Source organism: Diadema antillarum, unplaced genomic scaffold, assembly GCF_040938485.1.
Source record: "Diadema antillarum isolate AM-2024a unplaced genomic scaffold, OU_Dant_1.0 scf00000095, whole genome shotgun sequence".
Classification (NCBI taxonomy): domain Eukaryota; kingdom Metazoa; phylum Echinodermata; class Echinoidea; order Diadematoida; family Diadematidae; genus Diadema; species Diadema antillarum.
This window is the reverse complement of record NW_027270984.1, coordinates 2,845,802-2,868,258: the sequence shown is the minus strand read 5'-3', so window position 1 is coordinate 2,868,258 and position 22,457 is coordinate 2,845,802. Positions and strand designations below refer to the sequence as shown.

General features: G+C 40.3%; 1 protein-coding gene across 2 annotated transcripts in view; it reads left to right on the top strand.

Annotated features, from left to right (window-relative positions):
• Positions 1-21,779, top strand: part of LOC139718479 (7-dehydrocholesterol reductase-like) — a 42,229-nt gene extending 20,450 nt beyond the window's left edge. For both annotated transcript variants that reach the window (XM_071629953.1, XM_071629951.1), the window contains exons 2-7: positions 8,302-8,443; positions 9,976-10,198; positions 18,906-19,175; positions 19,629-19,742; positions 20,458-20,712; positions 21,272-21,779. In XM_071629953.1, the coding sequence (XP_071486054.1) occupies positions 8,310-8,443; positions 9,976-10,198; positions 18,906-19,175; positions 19,629-19,742; positions 20,458-20,712; positions 21,272-21,736 (1,461 nt within the window). In that variant the 5' untranslated portion in view covers positions 8,302-8,309 and the 3' untranslated portion in view covers positions 21,737-21,779. The remainder of the gene's footprint in view (positions 1-8,301; positions 8,444-9,975; positions 10,199-18,905; positions 19,176-19,628; positions 19,743-20,457; positions 20,713-21,271) is intronic.
• The last annotated feature ends 678 nt before the right edge of the window (positions 21,780-22,457 follow it).

Below are 22,457 nucleotides of genomic sequence, written 5' to 3'. Positions count from 1 at the left end.
CTTGTAAACGTATTACACACTCATGAGCAGTTCTGCGTTGACTGCGTTGTAGTGAATTGACGCTGCAATGGATTCCAAAATCTGCGTTTGTAATAACTATATAATAATCCCCCCCCCCCCGAAGCATATGCATCTATTTCTCTCTCTTTCTGTATCATAATGTGTACGTATGAATCCGGAGTGTCCGAGCTCTATATCTGCAGTTTTGATTATGCGTAAGTATATAGACCACCGTGATGATTATAAGACAAATGCCAATCGATTAATACGTTAATGACCCTCGTTGTAAACGTATTACACACTCATGAGCAGTTTCGCTTCTTTTTTGCTTTCTCTCCCCCTTTCTCTCTATCTCTTTCCCTCTCCCTATCTCTCACTCGCTCTCTGAGTCTTAAAGGTCCCGTTCACCAGTGGGAGCAGTGATATTAAAGACAAGTTCGAAATGCATATGTGTAGGTCAGTTGTATCACAAAACATCCTATATAAATGTAAAAAAAATCGCAATAAAGCCGATCGATCTAAAGAATATGAGGCAATATTACTATTTTATCAATAAACCATAACTGTAGGTGGTTTGACGAATCTAATTATAAGCGTTGTTCACATTTTGTACATTTAGCAATACTGAACATCGATTATCCTGATTAAAATTTTTACATAAGATGTTTCTATCCTTACCTCACATTTTAGAATTTTATTTCGAAGCACTAAAGCTGGGTTTTTATTTCATTATTTCATCTGCAAATGGTAAATAATGCCTTTATCAACTGAGTGGTAATTAACTAAAACAATGCGGTATGGGATGACCATATGAAGAATTTTTATCAAAGATTGTTTCGAGTATGGTGCGTGGAGATCGCCGTAGAGAGAATTGGAGATGATGATGATGATGATGATGATTCAGTCATTATTGGGATATGACGATGCACTAATATCTCGCTGACATTGAAACATCGTTTGGTGTTATGAGCTGGATTATAGATGACCTGGAGGGTATTTTTATCAGGTCTTCGTCACAAGCAAATGCTAACTGAATGCTGTCTATTGGAGTCCCTCAGTCCCATACGCACCTTCCGGATCAATTGACTAGTGATATTGCCAAACGTGACGGCTCGGACTCTCTACCACGTATACGGTGAAACATTAAAACGGACAGTGACCAGTACAAAACCGAGATATCGAAAGGAATGTGATTCTTTCGCCATGATATGAATATAGGTCGACTCTTGCTCAGCCAGCGCATCAGTTTGAGAGTGTGAGTACAATCATCAATCGATATGATTTTGTGTTGATTATCCTCTATATGAACCATCGATATGCTTAATATGACAGCCAACTGTGAATCGTAGAATGTCATGATGTCTGCCTTCTTCCAACCTTAAATCGACAACATTAGCGATTGTGAGAATAACAATGCTTGCCGCAACCTAGATTTATGTGTATGAGTGCTTCATTCATCAAATTTTCAGAAGGTTGCATCATTCTAAAACTGCCAATACTGCAAACGAAACAACATGGCCGCCAACATCGAAAATGCCCTCAACGCCTTCATCAAAAGCGATAAATTCCTCGATGCAATTCGAAAAGCTGTACGTGAAGGCATTCAAAAGGAGCTAGCAGAGCTAATCGATCGCAATGAAAGAAGTGAGGCGAAAATAATGGAACTAGAAACCACAATAGCCCACAAGTCCAAAGAAATAGACCACCTGAAAAAGGAGGTCGACACTCAACACCATGCCTTAACAGCCCTACAGAGGACAATGAACGCACAAGAACAATACTCGAGGAGAAACTGTTAAGAGCGTGTTTCTACTGAGCGACGATAATTCGAGGTGATGCCAGCCGATGTGTGGTGATGCCGGCCGATGCCGGCCGATACCGGCCGATGCGTGGTGACACCTCGAATTTTTCCTCAGTAGAAACAGATCGGGTAGTGGCCGATGCCGGCTGATGCGAGGTGCTCCGTCGTCCATCTATTGAGGTGGTCGATGCGTGGTGACGCGAAGGACGATTCTCAGTAGAAACACACCGGGTAGCGAAATTCGTGGTGTTCGGACGTCTAGAATTTCTCCCCGCGCTTTTTCAATCGGTTCATCGCACACACTCCTTCGACATATATGTGTACAAAATACGTGTGTACACACAGCGACCGTGTTCGCATCATGCTTTGTTTGTACCAACTCGCTTTTGTATGTGTTACAGGCCCTATACGTTACGTTACATGTGAATTGTGGCATTCATCGTCTATTGTTCGCCTAACTTATTGCATTACTAAGCCCTCATCAATTACTTGATTTTACACCGCGTTATTTCATTTTATATTGTCTCGAATCGCGAGAGTACCACATTAGTATGTCGCAGCCTTGAGAAAATCTCAGCTGGACCCTCGATCTCCAAAGATTTCTCATCAATCAGTGGCAGAATACCAGTATGTTAGTTCGGGGTATATTGGATGGGAAGACGAAGAGAAATGGCTAATCAAAAAATAGCCGACGCAGTTGTAGTAGCAAAGCAGGCAGGGTTCGGATCGTATTAACAGGCAGTGCGCGCGTGACCCAAATCTGTGACTTAAATACCTGACTTCCGGAATCGCCGCATTTGCACGTCACCGTTGCATCACCTCGTATTTTATCGCTCAGTAGAAACAGCTCGACTCAGTCGTAAAATACGAGGTGCTGCGTTGGACAAAATTCGTGGCGATGCCAGGGATGTGAGGTGCTCTCAGTAGAATCGTGTTGAGGAATCTGCCAACGAGGACACCGATGAACTCATCTGCAGACTTGTAAATGACCGGCTTGATGTCCCACTCCAGAAGCTTGACATAGAGCGCTCACACCGGATTGGAAGATAAGGCAGACCGAGCCTAACGCCGGAAACAACCGCGTCACAAGGAGCTCAAAAGGAAAAGAACAGAAGCCACGCCCCATAATTGTTAAGTTCGCGTCGTATCGCATGAGGAAGCAGGTGATTGGTCAACGCCGTCGGCTGAAGGGATCTAGAATCGCAATCGAGGAAGATCTAACAAAAGTAAACGCGAAACTTCTGCAAGAAACAAAACAGTGCTCCAAGGTTCTCGCAGCATGGCCGTCTGATGGCAGAATCATAGCATTAATACCAGCCTCAGGAAACAAGACGATCAAACGTGTTATCACGTGCGAAAATGACCTAAACTTGATATGACTACTGCCAGTTTCTTAGTTATATGAGTGCATCATTATACCACAGTCTTAAATTTGATGCAGCTAAATATTGCTGTACTTTTAGTCGTTTTCCACTGTTTATGACTTTTTGGTAACCCCTGTTCAGTATTGTACAACATAGTTATACCATACTTGCTGAGTGTGTGTGTGTGTGTATGTGTGTGTTTTTCTCTCTTTTTTTTTTCTCTTATTATAATTTGTAGCTAATGGGCAAGAAATATCCATGTACCTTGTGCTCTAAATGTGTCAAAAGTAATCAAAAGGGTCTTTTATGTACACATTGTGAAAAATGGGTGCATATTTCATGTGCAAGCATCCCTTTAAATGTTTACAATGATTTATCAGATCGGTTTTTCGACTGGAAGTGTCCAAAATGCTTGATGAAGCAATTACCTTTTTATGATGAGAAATGCATTAATGATTCAAATAGTAATACAAAACGTAAACCTCCAAGAGTAACAGATGGAAACGGTTTATATGGATGTGAATTTAAATTCAAGTCATTGTGTGAGAAAGGTTTGAAATGTATACAACTGAATGTTGTTAGTATAATGAAAAATTTTGATGAGTTGAAATCTATCATCCTGCAAAATGATGTTTATGTTTGCGCTCTCAATGAAACCAGGTTGGAGGAAGGGATTCGAGACAGTGAAATAGAAATCCCTGGTTACTCGATTATAAGAAAAGATCGAAACCGAAATGGTGGAGGTGTAGCCATTTATATTCGGAATAGCATTTGTTACAAAGTCTTGGAACACCGGTCTTTATTTGAGTTGGAAGCTATCTTAATTTCGATCGAATTGAGAAATTCTCAACCCATTCTTTTTTTGAATTGGTACAGACTGCCTAATTCTGGACGTGCAGTCTTAGATACGTACGAAGACTTACAACTTGTATTAACATTCATGGGAAATTTCAACTGTCACTCAATTATCATGGGTGATACTAATTTTGATATTTATAAAGGACCCTTTTCTTCACATATAAGCAAATATAATCAGATAAATAGTATTTATGGATTTTATCAATTAAATAGTACGAAATGCACCAGAGTTACTGTAGAGACAGCCACTCTAATTGATCATATGTTGACAAATAATACTGACTGTATAAAGACCTCAGATGTTCTCGAGGTAAGCATGGGCGATCACTTCATGAATTATCTGATCTGGAAAACAAATAGTTTAACCACCCATGACCACAATTATGTAACCTTTAGAAAGTCAAAAAATATTGACTGGAATATATTTCGTAAAGATCTCATGGAACAAGACTGGAATGAAATTGAAACTTGTTATAATTTGGAGGATGCTGTTAAGAAATGGGAAGAAAAGGTATTACTGGTCACCAACAAGCACATGCCTATAAAGACAAAGCGTATGCGTAACAAATACTCTCCTTGGTTGAATGAATCGATTTTTGAATTGATGAGAGAAAGAGACAAGGTTAAGAAGAAAGCAATTACACAAAATAGTGAACAGTTGTGGAAGGAATATCGACGGCTGAGAAATAAAGTTACTAATGTTATAAGGAAAATGAAAAAACAGTATTACATCAATAAATTGTCTGAATGTTCCGGAAGAAATGAATCCTGGAATGTTTTAAAATCTTTTCTGCCAAATAACGGCACATCGTCTCATCATCTCTCTTGTGACGATGCATACAGTAAAGCCTCCGAATTTAATGAACACTTTGCCAGTGCTGCTATGAATTTGTTAAATGAACATCAGATGGAGAAAACGGACATCACCGAAGTAGATATCATTACAGGATCCGTATGTTATGATAATATGGACACATTTGCAGTTGTATCTGAAGCTCAGGTTATGAACGAAATCTACAAACTGAAAAATAAAAAATCGACTGGAATTGATGGTATATCGGTTGAGATTTTGAAAGTATGTGCTGATATATTGAATAAGTCTATAACGTATTTGATAAATAAATCAATTATTGAAGGAGTTGTCACAGAGTCATGGAAAATAGCCAAGGTAATTCCGATATACAAAAAAGGAGATAAGTCGAACCCTGATAATTACAGGCCAATTTCCCTGCTGCCTTGTATCTCGAAATTACTGGAGCGCATAGTCTCGTTACAATTATCACACTATCTTAATGAGAACAATGTCTTAACACCGGTTCAGTCTGGATTCAGGGCAAATCATTCCACTGTAACTGCCCTTGTAAAGGTTACTGATGAATGGCTTTTGGCCATGGATGAAGGTGAATATACTGGGGCGATATTCGTCGACCTACGGAAAGCGTTCGACACTGTCGACCACAATGTAATGTTAGACAAGTTGTCGAGAATTGGTATAAATGGAGGTACACTTGAGTGGTTTAAGAGTTATCTGACGGGCAGGAGGATAGTAACTAAGGTCAACAACGCATTGTCTGATGAAATGTACTTAACTCATGGTGTGCCCCAGGGCTCTCTTCTTGGCCCTCTACTGTTTTGTGTTTTCATTAATGACCTGCCTCGCATTTTTCAGTCATGTCGTGTTCATCTTTATGCGGATGATACAGTCATTTACTACTCAAACAAAGATATTAAAGTCTTGGAGTCCATTTTAAACAAAGAAATGCAAGTTTTTGATCAGTGGATGTCACAGAACAAACTCTTGGTGAATTATTCAAAGACCGTCAGTATGCTTTTTGGTACGAAATGTATGCTCTCAAGGTGTAATTCACTAGATGTAAAAATAAAAGACACCCAGATTCGAAATGTTGAAACGGTAAAATATCTTGGAATTCATATCGACGCTGAGTTGAAATGGAATATTCATGTAGATAAAATGTGCCAAAAAATCTGTAGATTGATTGGTTTTCTTGGAAGATTAAGACATGTTGTAAATGAATCAAATTTGAATTTGATATATAAATCTGTGATTCTTCCACATTTTGATTATGCAAACGTTATCTGGTATTCCGCTCCACAAGGTTCTCTGTCAGCCCTTCAAAAGCTACAGAATAGAGCGGGTCGTATGATTATGAGAGTAAATCCATATTCTTTTGTATCTACTCAACATATTCATGATGTTTTGGGCTGGGAATCTCTTGAATACCGATATAAAAAGAATATGAGTATGATGATTTATAAGATATTGCAGAACTTTCTCCCCAATTACATGTCTGATAATATTTCTAGAAGATTTCTTAATTATTCACTGCGTTCAAACCAGAATTTGAATCTTCCAAAGCCAAATTCGAATAACTGTAAAAGGACTTTCTTTTACAGGGGAGTATCAATGTACAATCAATTGCCCAATGAAATTCGTAACGCATCAACTTTAAGATCCTTTCAAATGTTATTATCTGATTATTTAGATAGAGTATTATGGTAAAAAAAAAAGACTCAATGGAGTACCAAATGTAACAGCCATTTTTGTGTGTGTGTTTTTTTTTTTTTTTTTAGGGGGAGGGGGGTATATGAGTCTTGCCTTTTCTTTTGTAAGTTTGTTCTCCTCCTCTTTTTCTTTTCCTTGCTCTGCTCTTCTCTACCTATCTCTGATTATTGCTGACTCTCACTGTACCAGTTCGGTAAATGATTTTCATTATTTTTTTTCTTATGTTTTGTATATACAGTGTTTATCATCCTTGTATTGTACTGTAAATTAGGGACCCTGTGGAAGAACAGACATATTTTGATAATATGACTGAACAGGCAATCCCCCGTTTCTTCTGTAAGTATATGCAATGTATGTAATGTGTGTATTTTTATATGAAGACGGAAATAAAAACAACAACAACAACAACAACAATGTTCTCGTCAACTTGACACTAAATGCTGTGTTGAGAAAAACACACACCAAAAAAAAAAAACAACTTAAGTGGAAAATAGGCGATCAGCATTGTAGGGCCTTCAAATATGACCAGAATGATGATATATAGTAGTAACTCGTGTTTGTATGAGAGCAATATCAACTCTTCGCACAATAATTGGTTCGGACGCGTAATATGTATACGTCATTGACAGTATCTCTCTAAATGGTACGAGCTGAATAAACACGTCTGACGACTGCATTCTATTTCGTGGGATCCCTGATTGTACGTAGTTGACAAAGGACTTGTCTTGCGAGTGGTTCACTGCAAAGCATGCTGCCAACGCCTTGTCTGGTTCGATGCGGGGGAGGGAACATTTATATTAATTTTCACGACATTGTTATCCCTTTTCCCTCTTATTCTACGATGTTTGTTAATGTCGACACTATTCTTAGAGACCTTGCGATCGAAAGGGGGGAATCAAGCGTGCCATCGTTTGAGGCATAGCCTGTGAAGACAAACTATTTGAAGTTTCCTCCCTTCTTCAATAAAGAACAGAATGACATAAACATGAACTGAACTTTTGATACAGTCAACTTTGTGTCACTGTGAGACCCTGGCGTTCAGACCTTTGCCATTTATGAAACTGATCAAGATGTGAGTGTTACAACATACTAATAGACCAAGGTTTTGGCGTAGGAGGTGGTGTGTCTGCCTGATGGTGCATTTTAGGATTAGTTCGCAGAGATTTCAGCTGAGCGGTCTGGGATAAGTCGTCGACTACAAACATTAACTTTGTATGATCAGGGCAATTTAAATCCATGGTGGAAAGACCGGCTATAGAGGAGGGTGGGTCAATATAAGTCTGTAGAACGGCTCTCCCAAACTACATTGTATAATGACTTTGTTGAGAGAAGATCTGAATGCCTCTATACAAACGATTTTCCCTTGTTCTTCCTCCCTTCTGTAGGTAGTTTTGGTCCAAATTTTGACCAATCACGTCCGAGGCAGATATGCTGCTCCAGGGCATGTTGATTCTTACTCCAAGACCTGATGAGAACTCAGTATTTGACATTCACCGGCCCTCGTTGATATTTTTGTATTACATACTTCTTCACTAACCCCTTTGGCGATGAGGTCTGGAGTCAAGGATCGTAATCATGCTTGTTTACATTTTGCCACTTCTAATGCATTCTTGCATTATCTGATGTTAGTGTGCGCGTTTCCCCTCTCTCTTATGCTAGCTTGTTTGCATAACAATATCATGTTATAATAATAATTATGATTATTGTAGTAGAGTCACGCTCATTAAATGTTTGTGCGTCTCGTATCTTTTCAGGGATTACGATGACGGAGCCGTCTCCTTATTCCAGGCCGACGACGAGGTCACAGGCCAAACAGGTGTCTACCGAGGAGATCGTCCAGCCCGAGGCCAACGGCTCGGCGTCGAAGACCAAGCCTGGACAATGGGGCAGGGCGTGGTGAGATTTGCTTTTGCTTGATGGGCTTGATGGGGCAGACAGAAAATTACTACAACAACAAAAACAAAAACAAAACAACAACAACAACAGCAACATCATCATCATCAACAACAACAACAACTACTACTGCTGCTACTTGTACTATTACCACCACTACTACTACTACTTCGTCATCGTCGTCGTCGTCGTCTTCTTCTTCTTCTTCTTCTTCTTCTTCTTCTTCTTCTTTATTTTAATGAAGCCAGCTGCAACTCCAAGGATTTCTCCAACATGGTGTGGTGTGCTTGGGAGTTTCATCACTCTTCACTGTCACCAGTTAAGTTGGAGTAATTCTTCATCAAGCGTATTTTGCGCCTGTACATCATAGCCCTACATTGACAGTCACAAAGATCACCGGGCATCAATCCCATTCCGTTGATGTGAGAGAGCGTCTTTTCCTAAAGAGTGTAGCTCGCTTTCGTGGACACATTCATGCCTGCCCTAATATGGACAGCAACTGTCCCCCTTGAGACCATGGTTGTGTGATGGATCTTCCGTGGCGCCCTTCCAGTTGAAGACGCCCCCTGCCGATGACTCACAGAAGCTCCCAAATACCTTCTTCCATTGCATCTCCAGAAATTTCAAACAGTCGCGATCAAATAATCTCATTGTATTGTTTGTTTTTTGTGCACCTCAACACTCAAATGCTACTGCCCGAGAGCACGATTTCAACATCCCTAATTGCCTCTTTAAACGTTTACTGAGGAAAATGTGAACCTTAAGGCAAATAAGGCATTGTCGCAATAACGTACAAGCTCAATCTACTACTTAATTGGTGTTAATTTCGTGCATGATGAGCTGACACATATACAACACGATTATTTGTATGAGTGAAGCCGTCAAGAGTTTTAATGCAAAACAGAACGTGGACGTGATAATGGAAGACTTTCCTGTATGTTTTGTAATAAATCGGCTTCACCCATTAAAATGGCCAGCACAATATCTCGACATTATTCAAACAATCTGGCGTGCTCAAATTTGACATCAATAATATGTTTGTGTACAAGCCATACGGTTTCCCTGTCACAAATCTCGTTAGCTTTAAGTTGATCTACCGACATAAAGTGAAGGGTCCCTGAGCTTTTCAAGCTGTGGGTTTAATCATTCGTACTTAATTTCATCTATTCCTTTATTTCATCTCTTTATATATATTTTGGAGCTCCATGGTATAATAACATATGGAAAGATGAAATTAAGGATAGATACACTAATAATCAAATACACAGAGTACAAAGAATACAAAGGGATATTATCTCTCAGCATAATGTGTATAATTATGTGTGTGTGTGTGTTTCAAACTGTACTGCAGGTATCAGGTATGTACAATTATTTTTGTCGTAGTTATGAATATTACAGTATGTGTACATGTATGTATATGTATGTATGTTTGTATGATGTACAATGTATGCATGTTTGTACGATGTATTTGTGTATGTATGTATGTATGTATATTGGCCCTATGTATATATTTCTTTTGTCTTTCCACAACGTAGGGAGGTCGATGTATTCACTACGATAGGCGTGCTGGCCCTCCTCACACTCATCCCGCTCCTCGTCGTCTACTTCCACGTCGCCTGCACGCACTACGACTGCGCACTGACCTCTCCCCTCCTCGAGATGCGCAAAGGCGCGCTGACGCTGGCCCAGCTGTGGGAGCAGGTTCCCGCTCTCACGTGGGACGTGGCGACCATTGGTTTTCTCTGGGTCGGCTTTCAGGTGAGACACGCCACGTCGACGTCATAATGCGAAATCACTAATATATTCATATTTATGCATTCCCTCCTCCCCTTTGAAGCTTTTCAATGATTTTCTTGAGAAAATAGGCCTGTGAAATAATATATTTCCTGTGCTGCCCCCCCCCCCCCCGATCTGGAAAATTGCTTTAGATTGGTTTACTAACATTCAAATTAATTTATGCATATCTTCGGAAGAACGATCGTCGTTTTACAAGCAGTAAGCTTGTTCGACTTTTGTCCTCGTTGCAACCCGCATTCAGGCCGGACCCTATAATCGAAATGATATCTAAGAATCTGTGAATTGATATGGCTCGTGAAATTCCTTTCGTCAGATTTTCCGGGGGAAAAAATATATAAAGAATTTGAATACAACAGTCAACTCACTGTACATAATATCATATAGTATAATTTAAACACTCACACCCAGACAGACACGGACACACTCAGACAAAGACGAAGACACAGGCAGACAGACAGACAGACACACACGGTTTCTGTCCAATAAGACTCGAAACAATCCTCCATACATTCTTAATAGACATTTCCTACATATAAAATTAGTGTGAAGAATCGCCGTTGCACCTCACGTTGACGTCTGGATAACCTTTCAGGCAGATGCTATTAGGAGCATCTGACTTCCACCGGATATCCGTAGTACCGAATTATCTGATAGGGTAATATCCTCACAAGGCTTTACATAGTCTGTTGGGGCCCATGACTTCGGTTCTCTTGGGAGCCTTCCTCATGATGTTTCGGCATGTCTTCCTACTGTAGTTCTCCTTTATGTGGAAGAACTAGAACATCGGATCGTGGTCAGACGGGATATAGTGTTTTTATCGGTTTTGAACGGTTCGTGAACAAAGTAGCAATGGAATAGAGTATCTTACAGGATTCTATGACAAGATATCTTATCAACTAACCACCGTGTAGGAAGATGCCGGTGTCTTGATGGGCGGAAGTGACCATTACATGGTACTTTGCGAATCTCCTGGCATGCTCCAAACTGTGATCCCTGTTTTCCGCCTCGGATTTGCACGTGGTTCCGCTCCCATTATCAGTGGGAGAATCTCTCCTTATTCACTATTATAGCCGGCTAGCTTTTGTACTTAAAGCTATTATTAGAAAATCCGCAGCTTTAGCGACAGCATCACAACAATTGCCCTCACTTATGTAAGTGAAGGAATGCGTTAAAAAGTAGAACAAAACAAAAGCACTACATGCTGTTGTATAATGGCACAATACACGTAAACGTTCTTGCGATCGCAGTGAAACGGTCCAAAGACGTAGTTTCTGGTTATTTGGGTGCATCATTGGATATCATAGTAGTGTTGTTATCTCAATTACTAGTACGATGCCGTGAAGCAGAAACGCCTTAGTAGTACACTTTCGTCTTGGAAGTGCTAATACATTAAAATTCATCAGCAAACTAATTCGCCTCGTCTTCGTACGTAGAGTTTGTGTTACTGTTTGCAGTGTCAACTTACATAATGCTTTTGGCCCGACATGAGCTGTAAAAGGTTTAATAGCACCCTTTGTCGTTGCTTTTCCTAAATGTGGAATTTAACTGTAACGGTGGCATTTTTATTGACTTTTTTCCCATTGAAATATATGTTGAATGTTGCAAATGATGATAAACGGCACTGTTGCGAAGTCTCGTACTTGAAATGCGATATCGTTGAGCCTCACATTCCTAGCCTAAGGTAGGTGCCCTCACCCGACGTCACTCGACACTCTCTAATGTCAAGCGGAGGGGGGGGGGGGGGTGGGGGTGGGGGGGGGGTGGGGGGAGCTAATGTTACCAACTCATGTGTCTCTATCAAAGGCAAGGGGAAAGACAAGAAATAGGAATGTGTTAATCTGCATGGATGCTAGAGGAAGAAGGGCTTATGTTCCATCCCTATTGCGCTGTACCGTGTCAAGAGTTCAGGGCTAGTCTTCAAATTTTCTTTCTTGAAAATAAAATCACGTAATACTCTCACCAGTGAGTTGTTTTGTCTTTGCATTAGTAACACCTAAGAACTACTGGTAGGGCGTATGGGGAACAATGCGGAAGGTCACACTCTCTTTCATAGCAAGTTACTTGCTCCATTATACAATCCGTTGTATTCCAAGTGGTAAAATCCACTACATAAAGTGTGACAGGCATAATGCGTGCAAGGTCAACAAACTTTGATGAAAGTCCGAAGTTTGCGAATTGAGTCAGAAAATGCTACGGAGAGGGCCAGGGAGTACCCATGGACTTTGTCTGACACTCGGTGCAGTGAAAATTATATTACGTCTGTTCAAATACGTATTGCAAGTGTATTGACTTAGAAAAAGTTGCTCCCACGGTGTCCCGCCTTCCTGTTGTCCTTACCTTTCTTCCCTCTCTCCCTCAACCTTTTCAAATCGAATCCAGGAAAATCTGAGTTGTTCACACGTTATTTCTTTGTGTATTGTAGGTGTGTGTGTGTGTGTGTGTGTGTGTGTGTGTGTGTTTGTTATTGATATTGCGTTGCGAATTCAAATTTGATTGTTCAGTTTTGATTTGATTTCATTTGATTTATTTATTCTCTGTATGGCATCATTTACAATTCTTTAAATCAATTTAATCAAGCATATTATTCATACAAATATGATATTCATTATAGCTAGTTTCTACAATTGCACAATTTTCATTACACATACATCTCTTCTTGTGTCTTTTTTTTTTCTATAGCTGTCCATGTGGACAGAGTAGACCTACTTAACCCTTTTTTTGCCACGTTCATTTCCTCTCCATAGAATTGTGTGTAAAATTTGTGCACATTTGACCCATTTGCACAGACGGGGTTAATTTAGGGAATAGAACTTGCCATCAAGCTATATTCGGCGTGATTCCTCCGGCGCTATAAAATACGTGCATTGACAGCCGATATATCGTACATAAACAGTGCAATACACCTGTTCAGATTTCTGTCATATAATTATGATCAGGGGCGGATCCAGGAATTCTGTAAAGCGGGGGGGGGGGGGGGGGGGGCGTGAGTAATATTTCTGGTGCCACTTCCGGGTTTCATTTCATTTTTTTTCTTTTTATTTCTTTTGTTTTTAACGACAAATAAAGGGGTGGGGGGGGGGCGTGCGCCGGTTGCGCTCTTCTCTGGATCCGCCACTGATGATAGATATTGAGTTCTGGTTTCACTGTTTGGCTTCGTTGTGATTGTTGCCGTTGAATGCACATTATACCAATATTTTTGTTTGTTTGTTTGTTGGATAATGAGTATTGATATCACTAGATTTTTTTATTGTTTTTTATTTTTTAGAATGAGTTTTGATATCACTAGAATTTCCCAGAGACGTGTTGTTATAGGGGTTTATATCAAGAAACTAAATAGATCTCTGCCGGCATAGAATAGATGAACTACAGATGTTGGCTTAACATAAGACAAAGGTGAACCCTGAATACCCCGGCAAAAACAAATTTACAGTAGATTTCTTTACCTTTTAATCTGCTGCAGTGTGGACTCCGGTGACAGTTGATGACGTATAGGAAAACGTATTTGCAAATACATGCAATGTTTGTATTTATCGTTAAGATAATGTTACTGCCTCTAGTTGGTTCAGCAAAGTCCCTCATTGGTCCTGTTCACCATTCTACTTGGAAGACATTACGTACTGCGCTGGTGAGAACGGCACAGCGCGGAATTGAAAGGAAAAAAAAAAGATAACAAAACACAACTCACACACCACACACACACACACACACACACAAATCCGTGACTCTCACACGGATTTTCTGTTTTTCTTCAAACTTTCATTATTTAACCTCTTCTTTTCTGCTTTCGTTGAATCGGCATTAAAATTGTGCTTTGCGAAATTTTCCCTTCACGTATGTATTTTCTGTCGTCTCGAAGTTTTATTTTTCATGACCTGCCGTAATAGTATTTCAAGGAGAATGTACAGTTTGCCTGCTACTACATTTGTCTTGATCTACGAATGAAACGTTTGGAGATTATAGGCACAACTTCTGGTAAACTCCACTACTGCCCTCTAGTGATCGCTGAACAGATAGTGGTATCCGAAACAGAGCTGGAACCTATTATTCCATGTTGTTCGGTTATTGCTGATTCGGGTATGTTTTAAACAAGATGATTATATTGAAAGCAACCTAAGACTTAAGATTTGAAATCCCTTACATCCTATTATAAAAGGGAAACCCGACAATCTCCGTTGTTGTTCTCCCTAAAGTATATGCACGAGCTCTTCAGCTAGAAGAAAATGAAGACTACCACCGTAGAAACCCAACTAAGGACATGACATGCAACTCTGCACTGCTAAGGCAGACATCTAATTACAGGACAAGAAAAAAGAGTAGACGAGTTCATCATGCGTGCAGAGCTTCTCGCGGAAAATCAGACCCCTCAAGAAAAAAAAAACCACCAACAACAACATCAAACAACAACAACAACAACAACAAAACACGACATTGCGTTTCCGTTGACGTCCAATGAACCTTTCGGCTCCAACGACTTCCGTATAAAGACCTCGAATCCCGCTTCATATTATATATGTCTCGACGTTTTAAAGGGAAAGTGTTCCTGATATTGAGTGATAATGATATTGGTTTTGCCAATATCAGAAAGCAGCCGATCAGGTTACTATCTGAGCTACAAAGCTCAACAAGAGGCAAATAAGTCGTACATGGTTTCGAATGTGTCGGTATCCTTATACAATACGACATGATGACTTGATAGGTCGGGTTAGTTTTGTTCTCCACCGCTTATAGAAAACTACATGTATGTCATTATAATCTATATCCGTTAGAATTACGTGACAAGGCAATCGATATGATAGTACAGTGTGTATTAGGGACGTGAGAATAGAGGAATGCACTCATCACGTGACACTGAGGGGGTTTGTAGGGATCGGATTATGCCCAAACTGCAGGGGAAACTGCCTCTTCACAGTGCAGATTCGTCCTGTTGGTGTTGCAATGTCTCTAGGCGAGAAGACTGTTATTTTCTTTTTCTCTACGACCACTGTTATAGCTGAACACAATACCAACACAATACCTCCAGTCATGCGATAACACTCCCCGAGGTTTGCGACCACTCCTTGGTATGACCATAATGCTAAATCCTGTATACCGCTGCTATGTGATTCCGTATAAGCATTCCTAGACGAGTTTAACAAAGGAGCTTCAGTGAAGCTCCTTGGTATAACAGTACCGACTGTTTCTAGCTCCCTTTGAGTGGTCTGTATGTGTATTATATGCTAGGTGCACCACTGCAGCACATAGAATATCACAACCCACAATAGATAGTGTGCGACAGTTATATGGTTAGAAGATATTAAATGAAATATCTTGTGAGTGCGGTGCGCAAATTTTTGTTAAAGTAACGTTTCTGTATCATCTCAAGTATTTGAGAACGTTTGATATCTTTGAAACGCAGAGGGAACGTATATTTCGTTATATACTTAAACAAATCATTTTATTACTTTTTATGATAATAATAATAATCATAGTGGATTATTATTATTATTATTATTATTATTATTATTATTATTATTATTATTATTATTATTATTATTAGGTGATCCGAGTATCCTCTCGGATCACCTATTGTATCTGTACGGATTCTTTCTTCTTCTTCTTCTTTCTTTATTTCTCCCCAAAAGTTGTGCAGAGGTTAGCTCAGAAAGTACTCTGCCTATCAAGTTCAAACTTATACCATGTATGTATCGTGTCCCAAAGACGGCAATCGAATTGAAATCAAAGTGATCAGTCGACCGTGACGTCACTATGACGTCATTATATGAAAACACATTCTCAATCATATCTCATTAATGGAATGAAGTTTTTCAATGAAATTTACGTCACATATATTTCAAGTTATGCGCATTCTACTCATATTCTCAAAATTCACATTTTCTCTTGGTACGTGCGCGTACGCGCGCGTTGAAATATTTGTATGCTCAAATCGAGCTCAAATTTTTTTTGCACACGTTTCAGACCATTTGGAGCATTTTTTGAAAAATTGAAAAAATCGGACGGACGCGTACGCGCGCGCGCATATACGCACGCACAGCTCATATGCAATAGAAATTTTCAGTTTATTCACACGGATCGGATGTCCACAATGTCAAGGAATATTTCTATCAAGTTTCAAGTCGATCCGACTCAATATGACGTCATACGGGCCCGTCAAATTCAAAATTCCGCGCGTGCGTCAATGGGGATACACTGTGCAACTATGCCAAAAAACCGCCAATTTTAAATCGGATTTTACTCGTCAGGATGGACGGTGACCCCCCATTTTCTTGACATATTCTGAAAGCTGATGAGTTGTACATGTCATTTCATGGGTTGGCGATACTGAAAAAATGATTAAAAGATATCAAATTTCTTAATAAAGTAAACAAAGTAAATTTTCCAAATGACGTCATCAAATTTCAAATTCACTCGAGCGTATATCACTTAAATTTCGCCAATTTTCACCCAGATTTCAGTATGTTGTAGCTTATGAAATGTTCTTTCATCAATGTAATAACAACATTTTGATTGGATAACGTCATCACCTCGTAAAAATGGATTGAAAGTATCCTTGTAAAATTTGACCAGTTTACGTGTTATCTCTATGGGAGAGCAGTTTTTCTGGCAGTGAAAATTGACATGACTCTCTTTTTCGAGCACTAGTTCACCTATGCTTCGGTGAATTTCTCCCAGATTTTAGTATGTTGTAGTTGAGACTTTGGGCTATCGTAAGTGTGACCTCCATTTTTTCATACATCGTTGGTATCACATCGAAAAACTTGGTTGAAAACTTGCATGTGGCTTCGATGCAGCGTCATTTTGCTTAATACACAGGGCCTATGGAGCATGAAATAGGTCATTGCATAGCGCATCCGACTCGTAATCCTAAGGTCCCTGGTTCGAGGCTCACCCCTGCCAATATTTTTTTTCATTTTTTTAAACACTTTTTTTCTTCTTTTTCTTTAGTTAGTCTTAATCTCCCTTCCTAACTTTATCTTTTTCTGATTTTTTTATGCTTCTCCTTCAAATTTCTATAAAATAACATATTTTTTTCTTTATTTTTCTTTCTTTCTACTACTTTCTGTGCAATAGATGAACAACAACAATGGCTATCAATCCCATATTTTGCACATGTTTAGTTCATGTCACGTACATTATTTCATAAAATAACAACTACTTGATCAGACACCATCTTGGGTATGTAAATTAGGGTCAAAGGTCATAAATGTGTCATCCTGTGTCTTGGTGAATACATGTCCTATCTTTCCCATATTTTGCACACACAAAGACCATGTAACAAGGATCATTTCACAAAATAACCACTTTTTGCTCAGACGCCATCTTGGGTGTGCAAAGTGAGGTCAAAGGTCATATGTACTTCTTTCTGTATTTTCGTTATGACGTGTTATCTCTATGGGAGGGATTTTTTTTAATGTGAAAATCGACATGCTTTTCTTTATCGAGCACTAGCTCTCACTTACCCTTCGGTGAATTTCTCCCAGATTTTATGTTGTACCTAAGACTTTGCATTTTGCATCTTGGTGAATACCTGTCCTATCTTTGCCATATTTTGCACACGGATATAGACGATGTCGCAAGAATCATTTCACAAAATAACCACTTTTTCCTCAGATGCCATCTTGGGAGTGTAAAGGTGGGTCAAAGGTCATATGTATTCGTTGCTGTATCTTCGTTATTCAGTGTATACAGAATTGGTACCAAAGATGGCAGATATGACTCCCTTTTCTAAATGAGAATCCAAACCTCACACGGCCAATGTCTCTAAACACAGATGAAACTTGTATTGTCATGCCTATTACGATCAGGACTCGAATCATTGATTAAAAAAAAATCGGATCACCTTAATTTGTCAGTGATGACAAATTACAATCTCTAGTTATTATTGTTGTTGTTGTTGTTGTTGTTATTATTATTATTATCATTATTATCATTATTATTATTATTATTATCATCATCATCATCATTATTATCATTATTATTACTATCATTATCATTATTAGTGGGGGGAGGGGGCGGCCGGGGGTCATTTAAGAAAGAATTCACCTCTGTGATCAAGTTGCTCTGAAGAAGAAAGCGAATCAAATCAGAGTCTCCCAAGATGTCAGTATCTTTTGTACTTTTACTTACCTTTCCTGATATGTAGATATTTTCTTTTCCTTGATTTTCTTTTCTTTTTTTCTCAACGCAACCACGGTCGGTTTGCACTATAAGAGTGGTTATACGTAACGTGGCATCTCATATGGCCTCTAAAGAAGAAGAAGGTGTTACACTTCGTTTGGATTCCACGTGTAATAACTAAATTCGATATTTGTAACCAAAAGTATTGTAAATTGAATGAGATAATAATTATGATAAATGTAATAATCCTGGTATTTTCCTTGGTATCTTAGTTTGTCTGGGCACTTCGATGATACGATCGTACTGCAGTTGTATGCGTTTATAATACAGTTTAATGACTATGTCGATTATCACTGAAGAAAGATTGTGATATATTTCATCTGATGCCTCAAGATATCAATAAATGTGTGCTTAAGAGTCTGTGACTTGCCCAATGTTTACGTGTCAACAAGATTTCTTCGCGTTGTTCTGTTTAGTAAAATGCAAATATCAATTATTTTTTTATATCTATTATTATTATCATTTATATTTTTTTTTCTCACGCCCTCTACAGGTCGTCCTGTTCTACCTGCCTGATCTCTTCCACCTTTTCATTCCGGGCTACGTGGGAGGAATGCAGCTTGGTGCTGTGACGCCCTCTGGCATCCAAAATCCGTACAACATCAACGGCCTGCAGGCTTGGTTCATCAGCAACGCGCTCTTCGTGGCCAACGCGCTTTACTTCAACTGGTTCTCGCCTGGTATCGTGTTCGACTACCGCGGCGGGCTCTTATGGACCGCCAACCTCATCGGCGTGTCGGTGGCCGTCTACGCTATCGTCAAGGTTAGCGATTGCGGGTTTGGGGCCAGCCATTGGACTGAAAGAGAAATAGCGACCGAATAAGCTTTTATAGAATCATCAGTAACAATGTCTTTGACTAGAAGAGAAAAGGTCTATCGTTTCTGTTTTTTAACGTTGTAACCCCTTCAGCTCCTTACCGGCTTCCCGTTACATTCGTGATATAGATCACCTGTATAGTTTTGTCGCACAAACCCAGGAAATCGAAAAGCCTCTACAACCCTCCATTGAATATGTAACGTTGGTATTATTTTGATTACGAAGCAGACAAGCACGGGAAAGATAATAATAAAGATGCCTCTGCTATTACTGCTGCTGCTGCTACTACTACTTCTACTATTACTACCACCACCACTACCATGGCTACTTCTACTAGTGATTATGATACTCTTAAAACTTTTTATGTTCTAAATTCTCAATGATCTCTCTACCTTTTAGGCCTACTTCTTCCCCACTCACGCACCTGACCGGGTCTTCACCGGCAATATTTTCTATGACTACATGATGGGCATCGAGTTCAACCCGCGCATCGGAAAGATGTTTGACTTCAAGGTAACCAATAACGTCCGCACCGAGTTGTGATTCTTCCATACATTCTGTAAACCCTTATCGATGATGCACTGCTTGCCAAAACATACGAGTGTTACGTCGTTCGTTAACTTCCTATTCAACCCTGCCACACACTACACAACTTTGCCACGATTCGCCGGTCGTACGACCTGGCAATGCCAGTCTTGAAGATTTGACATGTCGAATTTTACGACCGGTCGTGGAACTTTCAGCCAATCACGCTACGATATACAGACGCCGGTACAGTCGTAAGACTAGCTATGGTCTGATCGCATAGTGTGCCTTGTCGTGTCGCACGACATGCGACCCGGCTTGCCTCCATAGTCGTGCAACCAGCAGGGATCATGTAGTATGTGGTAGGCTTTATGCACACTTCACAACAAGGGCACTCGACAGCTAATTGTCGTTACAGCAACGGCTAAATAGCAACCAATCACTTCTAATTGATTACGTGTATGTCTGTATGAAGCGGGACTTCCAATTCCACTTAACATCCGGACAATTTGATTGTTTGGTGATCTTTCAAATCATAGCATTTTACCAAATTACCATGTAATTAGGCAATTACAGACATATTGATAACTCAGAACTTATTTATTTATGTCGAACACCAATCCTCTTTGTAGGGCAAGGCTCATGGATATCTGTGATACATTATTGTTGACTGTATCATTTTGTATTTGCATCATCACGCCAGCTCTTCTTCAACGGCCGGCCCGGCATCGTGGCGTGGACCATCATCAACTTCTCGATGGCATGCAAGCAGTACCAGCTGCACGGCCAAGTTACCAACTCCATGGTCCTGGTGAACGCCCTCGAGGCCATCTACGTGGTCGACTTCTTCTGGAACGAGGCGTGGTACCTCCACACCATTGATATGCACCACGACCACTTCGGCTGGTACCTGGCCTGGGGTGACATGGTCTACCTCCCATTCATGTACACTCTGCAGGTAACGTGCTTCACGAGCTAAAGTGAAAACAACCTCCATTACTATTACTACTACCACCGCCACCACCCCGACCAAAACCGACATTACCCCAGCTAGCATCACGGGGTATCACTATCAAATAGGTGACAATGCAAAATAACTCTAAAAGACAAGATAAAGCAAAACGTAGCATTCTCATTTTGCTTTGCACCCTAGCCCCTCATAAAGGTGCTCACCTCTGCAGAGTGTCTGTCCGTTGACGGCATATCCTGTCAGAACCAGCACTAGTCATTTTAGAAGCAGATTTCCAGTCATTTTGCTCGTGACCTTGCTATGAAAACGTCCAATTTAAAGAAAAAGAGGGAAAAAAGCAAGACATGTTTGGCTAATACGGGCTCATGTCTATGAATGCAATCATTTGTTGATGAGTTTATTGGTGACTACTCTGTGGCGGTTGTGATGGTTCTGTTCGGTTTGTTTCTGAAGAGGGTATGGCATTTTTTATGTAAAGCTATCTGCCACTCGATATAACCATGTGCTTTGTTAACTCTATTCCCCTTCCTCTTTTCCGTTTTGGCAGGCTTTCTACCTCGTAGTAAACCCAGTGGAGCTGTCCTGGCCTGTCTTCACCATGGTCCTGCTGCTAGGAACCTCCGGATATTACATCTTCCGGTCGGTCAACCGCCAGAAGGATTACTTCCGGCGCACCAACGGGCAGGCGCCGATCTGGGGCGCCCTGCCCAAGTACATCGACGCCACGTACACGAGCGGCGACGGGAAGGAGCGGCGCAGCAAGCTGCTGCTCTCCGGCTGGTGGGGCATCACGCGGCACATGAACTACACCGGGGACCTGATGCAGGCTGCGGCCTGGTGCCTCTCGTGTGGCGTCACTCATCTCTTCCCGTACTACTACCTGGTCTTTATGACCATCCTCCTGATCCACCGGTGCCGGCGTGATGAGGACCGCTGCCACGCCAAGTACGGCAAGGCCTGGGAGCAGTACATGGCTAAAGTGCCCTGCCGTCTCATACCCTACGTGTACTGAGGCTCAATTAGCAACAGGCAAACTTTTTACAAACCCAATTCGTTGTTGGTGCATACATGTCCAAAAACGACCCCAAAGTAATCTACTATCTCATTCTCCTTTCAGATTTTCTTGGACAACATTTTGCTCACAATTAAAGATCAAAAATTAAATTTTACCTTTCAAAGGAATATTGGTAGTGCTCTAATATGTAATCAAAAAAATTCTAATTACAGAAATTGTATTTCAAAAGCAAAGGAACCAAGAAAGGAGGGATGGAAAGAAAGCCATAATAACTTCGCTTTTAACCATTCTTATCCTAGGCACAAACTGTGTAACTACCAGCTTGCTGTATTTGATCACGTTGGTACAGGACAGTCCGTGGCTGCTAGGAGGGGGTGGGGAAGACCCAAATTGATATCGTCAACTAAAGACGTAGCTTCGTCTTTAGAATGAACTTGGAACAGTAGAAGTAATTGTTTGTTTTTGTGATACGTGGTTGGAGCCAAAACCTTAAAACTCACGTTTCACTACTTGGCTCTCCGAAGTGCATGAATGAATCTAACTGAGGCACTCTATAGGGGTACCTACACTGTGAGGCAGTATCGTGAGGCACTATCGCTTTATTGACATTCTAATCTAATCAAAAATTATATTATCATATGGGTAAAACGTGAAATTAACATACAAAAAACATAATATGACGAGAACCATGATAATGCCTACTTATGTAACTTCCTCC